The 18,367-nt window shown below is 50.2% G+C and overlaps 1 protein-coding gene across 7 annotated transcripts in view; it reads left to right on the top strand.

Annotated features, from left to right (window-relative positions):
• Positions 1 to 18,367, top strand: part of NTM (neurotrimin) — a 973,298-nt gene that overhangs the window by 941,697 nt on the left and 13,234 nt on the right. For 3 of the 7 annotated variants that reach the window (XM_061406449.1, XM_061406450.1, XM_061406455.1), the window contains exons 7-9: positions 5,299 to 5,450; positions 8,528 to 8,563; positions 13,149 to 13,181. In XM_061406449.1, coding sequence (XP_061262433.1) covers positions 5,299 to 5,450; positions 8,528 to 8,563; positions 13,149 to 13,181 — 221 coding nt within the window. Of the gene's footprint in view, positions 1 to 5,298; positions 5,451 to 6,056; positions 6,291 to 8,527; positions 8,564 to 13,148; positions 13,182 to 18,367 lie in introns of those variants that run through there. The other 4 variants (XM_061406452.1, XM_061406451.1, XM_061406454.1 and 1 more) reach the window with 4 other exon arrangements.

Raw genomic sequence — 18,367 nt, 5'->3', positions numbered from 1 at the left:
ATGCTATCACTTATATATGGGATCTAAAATATGACAAATGAACTTATTTACAAGATAGAAACAAACTCACAGATATAGAAATCAAACGTGGTTATCACAGGGGGAAGGGAGGAAGGGAGATAAATTAGGAGTTTGGGATTCACAGATACACATTGCTGTTGCTGCTGCTGCTGCTAAGTCGCTCAGTCGTGTCCAACTCTTAGCGACCCCATGGACGGCAGCCCACCAGGCTCCCCCGTCCCTGGGATTCTCCAGGCAAGAACACTGGAGTGGGTTGCCATTTCCTTCTCCAATGCATGAAAGGGAAAAGTGAGAGTGAATTCGCTCAGTCGTGTCTGACTCTTAGCGACCCCATAGACTGCAGCCCACCAGGCTCCTCTGTCCATCGAATTCTCCAGGCAGGAGTACTGGAGTGGGGTGCCATTGCCTTCTCCGACACACTACTGTTAAATATATATAAAAGAGATTCAACAAGGGAAGGACCTGCTGTATAATAGTACAGGGAACTATATTCAACATTTGGTAATAACCTATAAGAGGAGAGAGTCTGCAAAAGAATATATATATATATATATATATATATATATGTGTGTGTGTGTGTGTGTGTGTGTATGAATGTATAACTAACTCACTTTGCAGTACACTTGAAGTTAACATGACGCTGTAAATCAACTATACTTCAAAAAAAAATAAAGTTAGGGCCTTCCCTGGTGGTCCAGTGGTTAGGACTCTGCTTCCACTGCAGGGTGTGCAGAGTTGACCCCTAGTCTGGGAATTAACATCCCGCGTGCCACATGGGGCAGCCAGATTTTTTTTTTTTTTTACTTTACAATATTGTATTGGTTTGGCCAGTCAGCACCAAGAACCCCTCTAGTCTCTAACTTTGTTTACAACCAAGTCACTTAGTCAGAAGTTCCACTGTGGCTCATTATAATCCTTCCAAGTGAGAAGCACTACTTTTTGTTCTTAAGCGCCAATTCTGGCAGCAACTTGGGTGCACCGTTTTCATCTAGCCCATTTTGTATATGTATGTACTGAGACAGATTGAGTAAAAGCAGACTCAGAAAGAGATTAGAAGAAATAACTGGCTTTTCCCCTTGTTCCCAAAAATTCATAATTAAGCAGAAGGGAATGGTATTTTCCCAATAAATAAACATGGGTATCTTTCTTCAAAATCCTGCTTCATTTCTCCATCCATTTTATCTTTTCTTTTATACTAAGAATAAAACTGAGACGTGAAAGTCCAATATCAGAAAACATAGCAAAAAAACAGAAATCGGTTGAGCTCCAGGGTAAATTCCTGAACTTTCAATGGTTCAGATCTTCAAGGAAATTAATCAGCTACATCCTGTTTTTCTAATCCTTGATGGGATGAAAATGCAAGCAAAATGTGGAGGAAACAAAATCTTAAAAGACGTGGAGGAAAGATTAGCCCTTAGGCAGAAGTGGCCAATGGTGGGCATATGAAGGGCGAGCTCAGCTCTGCACAGCTGCTGTATCACAGGGAGGGGGCTGCGGGCTTCACCTAGGACAAGAGAGCCCAACTGACAGCATCTCCATGGGCAGGGGGCTTTCAGAGCCCTGGGCTCAGGCAGCTCTGAGTCCTCTGTCTGAGCCCTTCTCCAGGCAGCTCCTTTTCTCTCCTTTAGTTGATTCTGCTCAGTTTTTCTATTTGTTCTTCATTTATTTACCCCCTACCCCATGTTCTCCCATTGAATGGAGGTGTCTGTCCTCTGGACACCAGGCTCTTGAAGAGCATCTCTGCCTCTGAACTCTTGTCACTGCCTGTCCTTCCTGGACCACTGGCAGGTCACTCCTCCCGGGAGGTCTCCCAGGGAAGATGGCCCCCACTAGAGGGAAGGCCACCTCTGCTGCTGCTGCTGCTAAGTCACTTCAGTGGTGTCCGACTCTGTGCGACCCCATAGACGGCAGCCCACCAGGCTCCCCTGTCCCTGGGATTCTCTAGGCAAGAACACTGGAGTGGGTTGCCATTTCCTTCTCCAATGCATGAAAGTGAAAAGTGAAAAGTGAAAGTGAAGTTGCTCAGTCATTTCCGACTCTTATCAACCCCATGGACTGCAGCCTATCAGGCTCCTCTGTCCGTGGGATTTTCCAGGCAAGAGTACTGGAGTGGAGTGCCAAGGCCACCTCTAACCTAACTGATATCCCAGGTGAGATGAGCGGATTTCTGAGACCAATCAAAGTAAAGGAGTCCTTGAAATGGAGACAGGCAGTTTTCTCAGAATGTAGGGTAGACGTCTCTCTTGACTGCGTTCTAGTCCCTCAGTGCCCGCCACCACCGTGTGTGCCATGGATCAAAGGGAGAGGAAAGGGAACCCTGTCCTTAATAAGGACCACTCATCTGTAGGGACTTGAATTCTTGAAAAGCATGAAGAAGCTGAAGCCTGGTAGTGATACTGAACTGGCCTCTGTACCCTGACACCAGACTGACTGTCTCAGAGACAGAGTTTTGGGTGAAGAGAATAGCTTTATTGCTTTGCCAGGAAAAGGGGGTCACAGTGGGTTCATGCCCTCAAAACTTTGTGTCCCAACCTGGAGGGGATAATGGGGAGTTTTATAGTAATGGTTCCGAGAGGAGGGTGGGATCAGCTAGTGGACATTCTTCTGATTGGCTGATGGTGAGATAATCAGGGATCAGCAACATTAACATTTTGTACTTGTGGGCAGTTTGTAGTTAACTTTTCCCACCTGGTGGTGGTTTCAACATCTGCTAAACAACTCAAATATATTATGTGTATGCCTTAAAGGGGAGAGGAGGGCATGGCAACCCACTCCAGTATTCTTGCCCAGAGAATTCCATGGCCAGAGGAGCCTGGCAGGCTACAGTTCACGGGGTCACAGAGTTGGACACAACTGAAGCAACTTAGCATGCACACATCCCTTAACAGCCTCCCCAGTGGCCTTGAAGGGGAAACAAGACCCTGTCCCAAGGCTGTCCCATTGCTTCTTGGCTGCTTCTCCCCGTCTGGCATGCCATCCCTTCCCTAATTAGCAAGTGTTTGAACCTGCCCTTTGCAACTCAGGGAAGGCTAGGAGGCTGAATGAAACCTATTTCCTACAAACTAGAAAACTGAGGATACAGAAAGGCTTTGTGCACCAGAGCTCCACAGGGTCCTGCTCAGTTTCAGCACACCTGTCTCAGCATAGCTGTCTCAGTTTCAGACACCTCCATTCTGCCATTGCGTGGAGGCGTCTGTCCTCTGTGGCACGTGGAACTGTGTGACCACACGGAGCATCAACCCAGAAGCTGCAAAATGCTGCCGAATACCACTGCCCGCCCTGCTCTGCTTTTAGCTAAAGACATTTCAGAGCTGTCAGCAAAGCCTGCTTTCTGGGCAAGTGTCTCTCCCCACTGCAGAGCTGAAATCTAATTCACAGCTTTGTCCCGATGTGACGACTTCCTCCCCAGCCCAGGGCTGGCTTCACAATGGCAAAAGGGATCAATAAGGTTGAGGAACGCAGAGAAGCCTCTGGCAGGTGGGCTGCAGAGCCTCCTGTGGACAGCATCCCCTGCAGGACAGCAACAGAACAAGCTGGAGATAGAACGGTGGCTTCTGGCTGCACAGCCAGACACCTCACTCCTTTCGGACTGTGCTCCCATTATAACAAAGTACGTGGACCCGGGCTGGTTCGCTGTCCCACGTGTGAGAGAGATAAAAGCACCCAGATGAACATCTACAGGATGGAAAGCAGCACAGTTCCCACAGCCCTGCTCTGACTTCCCTGGAGACAGACGCTGGGTTGGGACAGAGGCCCGAATCCTGGTCTTCTCATCACAGCGGTCACAAGTCTTGGCGACGGAGAGAACCGTCCATTCGTCCTGCAGAGAGGACACCTTCAGAGAATGATACAGCAGCTGATGTCGCTGCCAAAACTGTCCTGTGGCCCAGGGGCAGGAAGGAGTTTGCAATGTCTCACTCCATGGAAATATGTTATTTTGAATAACATTTTATGGTTTACAAAGCATTTTTTCATCATTGCCCTGCTGGGCTTTACTTTCTATTTCTGCCTGGAATATTGTCTTTCTCGGTTTGATGACTCCAGTACCAACCATTTGCCTCAATTTCTGCCCTGCGAACCCATTCCAACATGTGTCCACCTTGACATATTGTCCTGTCCATATGTCCTGCTCCAGCCAGGCCCTACACAGGCAGCTGAGCTTTTGGGATCACTCCCTGAGATCCTCCATTTAGAAGGATGGTTGTCCCCACTGGTGGTTATCTTTCCTGTAGCATAGACAGCTCCTAGGCAAGGAAGACAAATTATTTCAGGGAAACTAACAGTTTGGCTTAAAGCCTGTTCTCCGAAATAGGACATCCCAGCGGTTTTTACAAAGATGAGCGCTGGTCTCATGATTTCCATGAAAACATGCAGGTTCAATAGGAATTGCTCCTAACAGCCTCCAAAGAAGGAGAAGGTGGCCCCACCCACCACTGAAGCAGTTTTTCCTGTCCCTCTCTGTCTGCCCTGTAATAGTGTCTGCATTTGTAACAAGTGTGTCTGGCTGTCCTCCCCACCTCTCTCCCTGGCTTTTATCAGTGGGCCCCAGCCGCTGGTCTCAGCCCTTAAGGCACGCTGGACTCCATGACGGGGTAAGACAGCCAGCGAGGTGGTCCTGGCCACCTGAAACCACATGCTCGGGCTTCTGTAATCACTCCCAGGATGAGATGCTCAAGTGCAATGGACACCCAGGCCCATCAGGGTCCCCTAGTGTGAAAACAGTCCCTGATTCTTTTATCCTGATCAGGGCCCAAGATAAATGACTCTCTGCAGAATGTCTCAAGTTCTTAAGGGACAGTGTTACTACCAGGTGCATGAAAAACTTTGCTCTTTCAAACCTGTCGGGTTTTTCTCCTGTTTGAAGACTAGGTTCTTCATTTTCATGGTTGCCGCCATCATCATCTTCATCAATAACATCAATTATCCAGCACCTACTGCTCGGATCCTGTGGGGCTGAATGGCACACAGCTGGTGCGTTGTATTTGTTGAAGGCACCTGCCTTCAGAGAACTTCAATAACTGCACAGAGAGATGAAGATCTGCATTGTGCCAAGCATGTCTCTGGGCACAGACATAAAACAGAGAAATGTAATTATGTGTGCCATGGTGGCGAACTTGTTGTGTGGTTGAGTGGAAAAAAAATGGGATTATAGTGATGCCAGAAAGGGGGAAGAGGGAAGATCACTAATTCCAGAGTTTTTCGTCTTCCTCGTGAGGAAAAATACATATAACCATCCCCTTTTTCCTCTCTTTTCGGTCTGTCTCTTGTTTGTCTCAGGCTGGTTGAAGGAAAGAAGGGGGTCAAAGTGGAAAACAGACCTTTCCTCTCAAAACTCATCTTCTTCAACGTCTCTGAACACGACTATGGGAACTACACGTGTGTGGCCTCCAACAAGCTGGGTCACACCAATGCCAGCATCACACTGTTCGGTGAGACGGAGCCCCACGCTGGACCAGAAGGAGCGCGGTGGGGGGCGGGCAAGGAGGAGAGTCAGGAGTAGTTAGGCGGGGGTGGGTGAGAAGGACGGGATGAGGAGGGAGGGGGAGAGAGAGAAACAGTACACGTGTGAAAGGAGACACCGGGTTTCATCCTGTGCTAGAGGTCTGACACTGCAGGAAAGGGTTTGGGGGATACTGAAGTGATGTTGAACTTTCCCCCGCAGTATCTCCTTAACTGACCATGGGGATTGCAATCGCATCTAGTCAAGAACCCAGAGAGGAACATACACTATTTCCATACTTCTTCCCTGGATGAGTGTGAAATGTTACCATTTCTGAAACTTTTTCTAGTCCTCAGGATATAAGAGAAACTGCATTGTATTGATAAAAGTAGACTCCTGTGGGCCTTGGGATCCTGAGAATGTTAGTGTCAGAGGGAGAATTAACATAGCCAGTGGGTGTGTCCCTGGTTCTTCATTTGTGTCCTAGGGTGTTGTCTGGCTGCATTAAGATATTATCTGTCCTACCGAGCCACCATCTCGACAGAAGTCGCATAATCATTCATGCATTAATTCATTCAGTCACTCTTTATTGAAGGACTAATCTGGGCAAGGCAAGTTGCAGTGCCTTCATTGCACACTCGGCAACTATAAGGATGCCAGAAACAAGGGAAGGAGGCAAGTAAACAGACTTAGATCCCCAAGTCTCACGCTTCTTCGGGGAGAACAGTCACACAGACCTGAGCCTGGATGCCCGAGGGCCATCCTGCATCTCTGACGGGCTCCCTGCCCAGGAAGATGCAGACTGACCACACAGCCCATGGGTCTGCACACAGCCTTTGCAGGGGTGGGGGTGGTGGGGGGTGGGAGGCACATCCCCCCAGGCTCCAGCAAGTACCTTAGCTTGGAATCCTTCAAATTTGTTCCTCGATCTCCCATGTCAACAAGCACTCTTGAGTGTCCTGGGGAGGGAAGGTAAGGAAGCCAGCAGATCATTGGCAGGAGCCTAAACCCGTTTATTCTGAGAACTCCCAGATAATCCCAGAGTTCCGTAAAGCACCCCTCACCCCCTGCCCACCCTGCCACATCTCCTCCATGGCACCACAGACCCCGATCAGATCGTCCAGACAGCCCACCTGTGTTCTTCCCCTGCTCCATCCAGATTTCCAAATTGCATTCCATCTCCCCTTTTACCCAGCACATAAAATAAAGCCCAGCTTTATCCTCCAGGGCTTGGAGGCGGCAGGCTGCCCTTGATCCCAGAACTGGCAGACCGGAATGGGCAGAGCTGTGATTAGACTGATTGATGTGTCTGACGCCTCCCACCCAGGGACAGTCATCAGGGCCGCTCACGTTTGTCAGCCTTTTGGCTTTTTGGCAGGTGTCTGTCTGCATGAACAGAAGGACCATGATTAGGAAGGGGCGGCCCCACCTCCCCTTGCCTCCCAGATCCGAGGCTGTCCCCGCCCTCCACCCACAGCCTTCCTCTTCCCTGTAAACAGTCTCCCTCCTCCTTTGACCCCTTTGCTCCTCCAAATCAGATGCATGAAATGGTTTTGCAACTGACTTTATCACTGCTGTCTAATTCCCTGGCCTCGTCCCCTGAAGACATCTAAGATGAGAAGAGAGAGAAAAAGCAAACTTTAAGAGTGAAATACCGGCATTTGTGACAAGCAATGCAGTGAAGCATGCACCATAAATCTGCTCCTTTTCACAGACCCGTGTTTGGCAATTAAGACCTCTGCCCGCATGCCCGGCAGTCTGTCAGCATCCCCTGCTCCCCGCGTGTCCTGTGGGACGGCCCTACAGTTGCCAGCTTTCTGGAGTCCAGGGGACTCTCTAAAGACATGTCTGGAAAAGTCACAGTATGGATTCAAGTAGGTTTAGAAAGACTAGATCAAACAAAGATGAATTGGGTCCGTGTGGGGATGTTCTTTAACACAGGAGGGCTCAGAGCCCTTGCATGCTAAATCTCTAAGAGGGAGAAACAGTTTGGAACATTTCCAAATTTAATCAAACAGCAACCAGGTTTTTAGCCTCATTTAAGAGAGTGTTTCTGAGAAGCCCGTCACAGCATGACCACCTGGGTGACACCTAGTTCCTTGAGGCTATGAAATCCCATTAACGTGCCACGCCTACATTTCCACCCCCTAGGCTCACACTGCAGCTGGTCCACACAGCCCAGCCCCCAAACTCTTTATCAGCGCCCACTATCAATAAGGCCTCTTGACAGATACAAACGTGTTAGCGAGTTTTCTATGCCCTTTCCTATGATCAGACCCGTCAAGCCGACTTGGGCAGGTTAGAAAGCAGCCTTTGCTTTCTGTGAATACACAAACTTTGTGATGAAACTCCTTCTTCTGTAGCATCCGAGAGCCAGCTAAATCAACATCATTTTGCCACCAACCTGCTCGGAAGCAGCACACATGACCTGATGTTGAAAAGTGAGGGATGCTGGTGCTGGTTAGATTCCTTCAGGATCAATACCTTTGAGGGACTACAGTCAAATGGGGAAGGGGTGGTCCTTCCAACAGGAACCCTACCAGTAGGATTCTGAGAACCTGGTCCCTAAGGCTCCGGAGGTGTCAGGGGACCAGGAGAATTCAGCCCCTGGGATCCTAAATCACAGAGATTCCTGGGGGACCTTGCTTCTGCCGTGGTGCTGGGAGGCCAGAAATCCCTAAACTTGGTCTCCCCAAGTGAACCAATGGAGCTGTGGATGAGACACAGATCTCATCTGGAAAGAGGCTTCGATCCTCTGCTACCAAGTCAGCACCCCGGCTCAGCACACGCCCAGAGTCCGTGCTCCTGTGGGGGCTGTGAATGCATGGCCAGCCCCTCACCTTTCAACCTCGGCATCACGTGTGCACGCACCCAGCCCTTCACCGTTCCTCATCTGCATCTTGCCCCACCACCTCTGGTTTTTGTGTGTTCCTTTATTTTTCCATCCCTCCAGAAATGTTTGTGAAAGCCGGTATACAAACTATATATGATGGATATATAGCTACTGTATATAATATGTGTGTTTGTTTTCATTTTTCTCTCCTGTGTGTCCCTCACCCGATATAGAGCTAAGTGAGCCTACAAGCTCATCTTTGTTGCAAGGTCAGTATCCCCCCTCCCCCTGCTTTATGGGTTCTCCCCTCCCCGCTTTCTCCCAGAGCCTCCTCCCCCTGCCCTGCTGTGTGTTCCCCGAGGCTCCTGTCTGTCCAGCAGCTAGTGGATGGTGGCAGGCACTAAGTGGGTTACTGGGAGCCGATGAAACTCCAAGGACCCCCTTACTCTCTGCTCACATTGCCCTCCTCCCCTGAAGGGCTGGGAAGGGAGAAGAAAAGAAACAACCCTATCTTCTCAAAGCCTGGAGGTCTGCATGGAGACAAAAGGCTCAGAGAGTGAGGCTTGGGGCAACAGGCAGAGAAGTCCACCCACTGAGTGCTTCTCATAGGAGCCCCCAGTGACAACCCCACCCCCCATCAGCCACAGAAGTAAACCTCCAGTGCAGGGAGTTTCAGAGGGTCCCTAAGCTGCCACAGAGCATTCATGGGGAGTGTCTTCAGGGAGGAAGGTGGGCAGGTGCCCCTGCAAGGTCTTTGGAGTGGACGCCACTGAGCTCCTGTCCAGAGCCCAACATCCAGGGGTGCTGTGCACTTGGGCAGGTCAGGAAGTATCGTTCAGACTCAGTTTCCTCTTCTGAGCCATAGAACTGACCCGCCTTACAATCCGAGCGTTGTTCTAGCCTTCGCCTGAGAACACATAGTAAAAAGGCTTTGAAAACCACCAGGTGCGTCTTGAACCATTGGAGCCCAGTCTCTGGTTACAGGAGCCCCCCATATCATGATCCAGGGGTTCATGAACTCATTTCTCAAGCCCTCTCCCTAGCTTCTTTCCACCTCTTCCATGCCAACCCTCCCCACACTGTGATACCTGCATCTCTCGCCTCGTTTTACTCAGCCCCTCAAATTTTCTCAAGGTCCCTAGCCTAGCTAAAGTGATTCATTTAGACCATGACGAAATGTTCAGAAGTGGGCCCAGGCTGAGTGGTGGAGTCGGACACATGGTGTGTGTGCCGCAAACTTCCTGCTGAGGACAGTGCCGACCCTCGGAGAGCCCCCCGGGAAAGCGGCTGTGACCACAGTGAAGAGAGGGTCTTTCCCCACTTCTTGCCATCCTTCTCATCCCACCTAGCACCCCCTTCATCCTGTTCATCCACTCACATCTGGCCATGCAAGTAATCATCAGAGGATGGCATTAGACTTGGGGAGGGGGAGACGGAAGGAAATGAATTATATGGAAAATTATTTGACAGAAGAGGAGAAAGCTTTTATGGTGAGAAGATTCAGGGATGCAGTATTCACCTTAGTGATATAGAGCGCCATGGTGATGAACCACAAACAGGAAAATGAAACAGAAATAGAAAGAAAGGGAAGTCAATGGAAGGCTCCAGGTTCAATTAGTGATTCGACGTATGCTTATTGAACCCCTGACCAAGGCATATCCACAGATCTTGAAGAACGTTGGAAAACTAGCAAAGGACATAAATGGTGAAAGGGACGTGTGAGAGGCTGGAGGTAGGCAGAGGAAACTTGCAAGGGACTTTAAGTGACTTACAGTGACTCAGCTCATTGTAATCATTGATATCTGTATTCTCAGCTGGAAAGGGAACTTTTGAAACAGGGATTGGTTCCTAAGGAGTTAGAACTCCACTGAAGGTGCACCCCATGGATGGAGGAAGCACATCCCACATCGAAGCCAACAGTAACAAAACTGACCAGAAGCAAACAAATCCCTGCCTGGTTCTGAGCAGGGCACTAGGAGCAGAGGCTCCACCTGCCGACTCGGAGCTGAGCATCCTCACCGCGCTCTGTGCTCTGTGATCCACTGTGAATGTGGGGCAGGGTCTCCATGCCAGCTCTCTTCTCTACATTGCTCCCACCCCATCACCCTTCTCATTGGGTACAGGGCAATGGGTCAAGGCCAGTGCTGTAGATGGTAGAATCCTGGAATATTCCAAGACTTGGATTAGTGTGGCCTTCAGTATAGCTGTCGGACTCTTGTACACTAAGGACTATATTAGAGAAAAAAGACCATGCTCTCGGGACATTTATCTTATGCATCCCTCTCTCTGTGTGTATGTGTGTGTTGCTTTTTCCTCCTCCATGGCTAGCCTACCCTAGAACAGAGAGCTACCTCGCTTCTCTGGAATATGCCCAGGTTATGCTCCCCTCATCTAGATGGATTTCCACCTATGAGGAACACTTAGCTTTAAGAGACATTCCAACCTATTTTGTTATTCAGTATCCGAATGGTCCAGAAGGATCCAGAAGAGAATTTAGTTCCTTCTCAGCATTGTCTGCCACCCTGATGTATTTCTCTGCTCCCCCTCTCGCACACACAATGGATTGCGTGTCCCCCTCTTGTGTTAATATGTAGTGCTGCAGGACTCCTGCCAGCATAACTAAGGACTGGCGGACCCACCACCATCCCTCATGCCCTCCCTCATAGGCAAGCGTGCCGGGGACGCACTCAGCGGCTCGGTGGCTGTTCATTTCCCATCCCTGGTCCATTGTCTTTTATCTCCTGGGCTAGGAGTCAGATTCGATGGTATCAGTAGTCTGGGGAAGGTCGGCTGATTCATGCCGGCAAACCTCGCAGTGACCATCAAATCATCTTAATAGAGAATAGGGGAGTAAGTCAACTCTGTGCATCAGAAGAAACAGTTGCAGTGGGAGAGAGGATCTGTTCTTCCCTGCTGAGGATGAGAGAGAGCTCATTAAACCCAGCCTGTCAGCAGTTAGCATTTCTATGGTACGTGTGTCTAAATACAGAAGGTGCCAAACTAAAATCCCCTCGCCCTATTTCTGGAATGTTTGTGTATCTTATGTATCCATTCTGGCATGAATCCAGCCCTCTTCTGCTCACTAGGACAGCAGCCCTGTGCTCACCTAGGAACTTGGATTCAGCTGGGTTTGGTGGCAGAGAGATCGTGTTATAGATTGACCATTGACTTCTCTGAGTCACCACTTTAATCTTTGATTACTGATCTGCCCACAGCCTTTTCCAGAGTGGCTTCTTGGGGCAGCTAATGTCCATTTGGATCAAGAGTTGTATCATGTCTCAGGTGCCTTTAAAGAGTAGACTGAGAGTTTGAATACATGGGGACCTACTCAGGTGTTTTTGGTCAAATGTTCTGGTTGAGTTTAGATGGAGTCATCTCTAGGTTATCTTTCCTTCTATATGCAAGGATCTTTGCACGGAGAATCCTATCACTTCGATGCAAAAGGCTTTAATGTCATTTGCTTTTTCTCAGCTTTATTTTCCCTTATTTCAGGTATAATGGATGAGTAAAATCGTACGATATTTAAAGTGTGCATCATGGTGATTAGATACCTGTACACAAGATGGAGGGCTTCCCAGGTGATGCTAGTGGTAAAGAACCCACCAGCCAATACATGGGACACAAGAGATGCAGGTTCAATCCCTGGGTTGGGAAGATCCCCTGGAGAAGGAAATGGCACCCCACTCCAGTATTCTTGCCTGGGAAATCCCATGGACCAGCCTGGTGGGATACAGTCTATGGGGTTGCAAAGAGTCGGACACAACTGAAGTGACTTAGCATGCACACACGCACATACTCTGTGGACAGATTTCCCAGCCTCTGTATCCAGGTGAACATATGCAGAGGCCCCCAGCTAACGAGGAAAGATGAGAGGTCAGCCTGCTTCTGGCCAGTCAGCAGGACAGGCTCTATGCATTGTCCTGAGAGCCTAACTGGTGAATGGAGGTCTTTCCTGGTCCAGCCAGCAGAGGGGAACTGATGCCCAGCATTTCCCCAGGCAGGTCCCAGCATCTGGGATGCAGATCTTACTGTCTTAGATCACCCCAGAGAGAGGAAGCCCTCGGGGCCAGCTGGTTACAGTCTGACTCATCAAGAGAGGTCAGCTATCAAAGGCCTGGCCTCCTCCAGTACACAGAACCTCGCTCACTAATATCTCAAAGATGCATAGATGAATGCCGGTTAACTTTACAGATCAAACAGAGCATGGGCACCTGCATTCATATTACTGCAGGAGGGCCTAAGCTTTAGTTTTATAATAAAGCCTGCAGACTTCAGGGCTTCCCTGGTGACTCAGATGATAAAGAATCCACCTGGAATGCAGGAGACCCAGGTTCAACCCCTGGGTTGGGAAGATCCTGGAGGAGGGCACGGTAACCCGCTCCAATATTCTTGCCTGGAAAATCCCATGGTCAGAGGATCCTGCAGGCTGCAGTCCATGGGATTGCAAAGAGTCAAACACAGCTGAGATACAAACACTTCCACTTCTGCTTCTGCAGACGTCAACTAATTAGAAGGTAGTCTGGTGACCAAAGAAAAAAGGTTGTTCTACAGAGAAGTGTTTATTGGCTTAGGGGCTCAGGCTCCAGGGTACCAGCTTCCCCAGCCAAGACACGGCAGGGATGGTGGATCTCTGAATCAGAGATCCAATGTGAGCATTCTGCCCCAACCCCCACTCAACCTATGCCACCTGACTTCCCAGCACAGCAGAGGGGCACGTGTCCCAGGGCGGGGCTGTGGCCAGGACAGTACAGGGTCTGGGCCGGTTCAGCCTCCTCCCCTTAACCATCAGAGGGTAAAGTGAACGTCTCTGGCTGCTTTCTGCCTTAACGGTGGCTTGTTTTCCATTTCTTTTAGAAGTGAAAACCACAACTCTGCCCCCTGGGAAAGGTTGGTATGTTTACTTTCCAGGCAGCTGCTGCCTTGGGCTTGGGGGCGCAAGACTCATCGCCTTCTTGCAAGATGCGTTCTCTTCTGCGCTAACCCCAGGAGGCAGCCCGGTGGGGACCGCCTGACCTCGGGCCGGCCCTGTGTCAATTCAGATTAACCATCCCCAAGGCCATCGATTCTCCCCGGGTGCCTCCCCTGCAAAGTCTAACTTGTCTTTGCTGGCAGCACGAATGGGGACCTGTCAGTGCCCAGAATAGCTCCACGTCTGGGCCCTTCTGTAGCAGGCCCGCCTCTTTCTTTGCACACGATGCTCTCATGCAATGATCTTCTTGGACCTTGGCCTTGCATGCTGGCCTCTGCTTACCCCATTCTCTCTTTTTCTAACTTGGAGCTGGAAGGGAAGTGGCAGGAGGAAGGGGTCAGGGGAAGGAAGGGGGCGGTTCTTGGGCGAGTCACTTGCCTACGAATAAAAACTCATCTTATCCGGGGGCTTTCATTCCATCCAGATGTTTCCGATGGGTAAATCGACAGTCGTCACAGCTCTCCGGGACCCTGACGGTCCTGGTAATTAGTCTCTTCAGGCCTCCAGAGCTCGCTAATGAGACTGAGGAAATAAGGCCTTCCCCGCCGAGTGGAGGTGCTGCTAGATGAGGCACACGGACCTCCTCTGTGCGGCCGCGTCACCGAGCAGATGGGCTGAGCTCTTACTCTGGCCAGCACAGATTCTGAGAGGGCCTCGTGCCCAGAGCCCAGGATCCACAACCTGCCTGGACAGCAGGTCCTCCTCTCGTGGGGATCTTCCTGTGCCGATCAGTGTGGGCAGGCCTGGTGTCCCCACCTTGCCCGGTACCCGGGCTGGGCGGGCCCTGCAGCCTCACTCTCTGCTGTCTTCTCCTCTGGAGATGTGAGTGGCCCACAAAGCCACAGCTCCAAGTCCATGAAAAGAAAATTGTATTTGGAGACAGAAATCAAGGGACCTTGGGGACATCACTTATGAGTGAGTTTCCACACATTAGAGCAGGAGATAACAGCCTTTATCTCCTACATGAGGGGCTTCAAGGGGCCAGAACCCATTTCCAGGTGCAAACACTCCACCTGGAATCCTAACCAATGTGGCCTTACCTCTGGGTATATCTTCCCTCAACCATGCGGATTTTCAGTGACTTGTATTGGGAATTGTTAGAAAAGTGGGGGAGAGGTGTTTGAAAGAAGGCAAAGTAGGAGAAGAGTGTTTTGCTTTGTTTTTAGTTTGGTTTGTACTTTTCTTTTTCAAGTAGAATTGTAAGAAAAAGCAAAACACACACAAAGTAGGTATAGACACATCAGCAGGGTCACTGTTCTGGCCCCTTCCTTCCTTCAACTAATGTTTGTTAAGTACTTGCTGAGGGCCCAGCTGGGCACAGACCCTGCCCTTATGAAGCTCACAGCATGGAGGAGGAGACACATGCGAGACTCATGAAGGGAACTGTAGGACGGGTGTGTATTTTAATAGTGGGATGTGTATGGTGTGGTAGAAGGGAACAAAGCAAGTCAAGGAAGGCTGCCTGGAAGAGGTGGCTGAGGCCAGATCAGAACCTGGAACAAGGAGTAGAAATTAATCTAGTGAAGAGTATTTCAGGCACAAGGGGTGATGGTGGGAAGGAAAGAGAATAGGCTGGAAAGTGCACACTCATGTATACACATATGTGTGTTGCTGGTGTTGTGTGGAGTGGGAGCAGAGAGAGCCCAAGGCACACGTGTCCAAGAGTGAGGCTAAGGAGTCAGAGCAAGCCTCTGAGTGTCCTACGGAGCAGCTGAGAGGTTTCCCAAAGGCCAAGGGAATCGAATCCATTAGTGGTCTGGTCAGCTTGGAGTCACAGAAACATCGGCCTGGGGTTGGCATAAGGAGTTAACACAGAAAGTCCAGGGTGGGTGGTGGACAGCTGGTGTGTGGACTCTGAGAGGATGCGAGGAGACCCCGCCTCAGCTTTCTCCAGGAACCACCACTGTTTCCTTCTCCAGGGCAGCTGTGTCCAGAGAGATGCTGGGTGGGGAGTAGGAAGGGATGAGGAGGTGAGGTCCTGCTGGGCCAGGGGGGCAGGCGGTGTCCAAGGGGGCACCAGCCCCACGGACACACCTGGGAGAGGAGGGAAGCTACAGAACATCATACTCTGAGCTCCCTCCCCGCTGCCTCACTCCCAGCAGGCATTTCATCTCTTCTCTGGGAGGCATTCTCTGATATGGGGGATCAGGGCCCTCCCCACAGGCTCCCTGTGTGCATCCCAGTAGGCAGCAGAGCATCCAGGAGCCCCAGGGGACTAGGAAGAATCGGAATACAACATGCACCCCAGATACCCGCCACACCGCAGCCATTGCCAAGTGCCCGGCGTGTTTGCCAGCTCCCAGCTGCCTCCCGCAGGGTGCTGCAGACTCCCTGGCCAGCAGACAAGGCTTCTGACTTTTCTTGCCTGGCCAGATCCCTGCTGGGCTGTCTGCCTGGCGTGTGCATCCTCCATCCACCTCCCTGGAGACGTGCGGTCCCCGCAGCCCAGAGGGGTGGAGGGCGGCAGGGGCAAAAAGCGTCTCCATGCGGGAACTGGCATCGTCCCCCTTTTCCTACCAGGAGCCGGAACAGGAGGGCCACGCTGGGATGAGTGGGGAGTGAGTTTCAAAGCTGTGTGAGCCAGTGTTCAGGAGAGAAAAGAGGTGAGAGAGGAAGGGAACCCTTCGTGAATTGCCTGTGTGTCCAGACACGTGAGCAAAGTGAGCAAAACACACTTGGAATCATGGGCAGTGTGCCTGGGGGAGGGCCGTGCAGCCACCAACCCTCCCATCACACTTGGAACCTGGCTCCCAGGGACCCAGAACAAACTCCCCGTCTCAGAGTTGGCCTCGGGCAAAGGTAGGGCTCTCCTGCCAAGAATCTTGGGGTGTCCCAGAGTGGAAGGGCGTCCTCTCTGGGGGCAACTTCTCTCCTGAGATTCTGAAGAATGCTGTATAGAGTCAGCAGTGACTGGACATAAAAGCTGGGGTCTCTGGTGATGATCTGTATAGAAACAGGAGATAGATTTTAGAAAATGCAACCAATTTGTGATCAATGGTCAAGGATAAGCAAATCTGAAATTGAATTACAAGTCATCCGGAGCTTTGGAGGTTTGCAGGGGTGCCCCTTTGGCACAGGTATGCGGTGGACTGGGAGAGGGAGGGGGTTAAGTTTTATGTCACCCAGACACTTAACCTCCCTGGTGGGGAGCAGAGGAGTCATCTCTTGTCCTTCTCCTCGGGAGAACTCGCTCTGCCAAGGAGTTCTGGCCTCAGGAGCCCTGCGGTTGGGGAGGAAGAAAATTTCCTGTATCCTTCTAGGTTCTTCTGGCTGGCTTAATAATTAAGTTGACATGAAACAGAGTAACAGGAGAAAATAAAATACAAATTTAATAATGCATATATACATGAACAGAGAAGGAAATGGCAACCCACTCCAGTACTCTTGCCTGGAGAGCCCCATGGACTGAGGAGTCTGGTGGGCTGCTGTCTATGGAGTTGCACAGAGTTGGACATGACTGAAGCGACTTAGCAGCAGCAGCATATACATGAAAGGGGTTCCCCTGGTAGCTCAGTGGTAAAGAATCCACCTGCAATGCAGGAGACACAGGAGATTCAGGTTTGATCCTTGGATCAAGAAGATCCCTTGGAGGAGGGCATGGCAACACACTCCAGTATTCTTGCCTGGAGAATCCCCTTGGACAGAGGCACCTGGTGGGCTACCATCCATGGGGTTGTGAAGAGGCAGATACGACTGAGCAATTGAACTCACACGAACATGGAAGAGACAAGGAAACCTGATGCACTCACCAAAGTGTCCCAAACCTTCAACTTAAATACCGTCTTCAGCTAAAGAAAGAAGAGGATGCTGGGGACAGGGAGTTAGAACTTCAAAGGGAGAGGAGGCAATTCACATGGAGATGGAAATGCCGCTGTGGGGTGGCAGTTATTGGTGGGCAGGCAGAGATGGACACAGAGGGGAAGGCTAACAGACAGATTCTGCAGGTTCCTCCCTGTCGCCACAGCCAGTTCACACTGTGGTTACCTGTGGTGACAGCTCCCTCCCTGGAACGGGTCCTCCTTCTACATTCTTTACCCAGTCAGGTGTTGTTTTTGTTCAGTCCTCAGTCTTGTCCAACTTTTTGCGACCTTATGGACTGCAGCACACCAGGCTTCTCTGTCCGTCACCATCTCCTGGAGTTTGCTCAAACTCAAGTCCATTGAGTCAATGATGCCATTCAACCATCTCATCCTCTGTCGTGCCCTTCTCCTCCTGCCTTCAATCTTTCCAAGCATCAGGGTCTCTTCCAATGAGTCAGCTCTTCACATCAGGTGGCCAAAGTATTGGAGCTTCAGCTTTAGCCTCAGTCTTTCCAATGAATATTCAGGGTTGATTTCCTTTAGGATGGACTGGTTGGATCTCCTTGCAGTCCAAGGGACACTCAAGAGTTTTCTTCAACATGACAATTTGAAAGCATCAATTCTTTGGTGCTCAGCCTTCTTTATGGTCCAATTCTCACATCCATATACGACTAATGGAAAAACCATAGCTTATACCATGCAGACCTTCGTCGGCAAAATGATGTCTCTGCTTTCTAATACCCTGTCTAGGTTCATAGCTTTTCTTCCAAGGAAGATCAAAGCTTCTTCCTCAGTCTTGAGCCTTGACTGTTCTCAGCTTAAAATAATCTGTGTGCCAAGAGATACTTTGGGGTGGTGAGTCACCACCCTTCACTGAGAAGCAGCAGCAGAGACACAGAGGCTGGATGACCTGGTGCATTTCAGACTCATAACTGTTCAAGGGTAGGCTTAGGTTAGAAAAAGAGCTTTGTTCCAAAGGCCTAAGAAAGAAATCATATGGGCATTGCTTCCAGGCTAGGAGTTCTAAGACTTGAGAACATAGTTCCATATGGCATTAGGGAGCCTGGCTTGATGGTAAACTGTATTAGCCAGAATTGTCTCCATGTCCAGCATCTGAGTCAGGCAAGCAGGTCTAGCTTTGTCCCTTCAACCTGGTGAGGATGTGGACTTAGAGGGGGCACCGGCTTCAAATGCCTCTACTAAATCCAGTGATAGCATCACTGACTCAATGGACACGAATTTGAGCAAACTCCAGGGAGACAGTGAAGGACAGAGGACACTGATGCGCTGCAGTCCATGGGGTG

Source organism: Bos javanicus, chromosome 29, assembly GCF_032452875.1.
Source record: "Bos javanicus breed banteng chromosome 29, ARS-OSU_banteng_1.0, whole genome shotgun sequence".
In the NCBI taxonomy this organism is placed as follows: Eukaryota; Metazoa; Chordata; class Mammalia; order Artiodactyla; family Bovidae; genus Bos; species Bos javanicus.
Note: the sequence above shows the minus strand (reverse complement) of the source record. Positions and strands in the feature narration are given on the sequence as shown.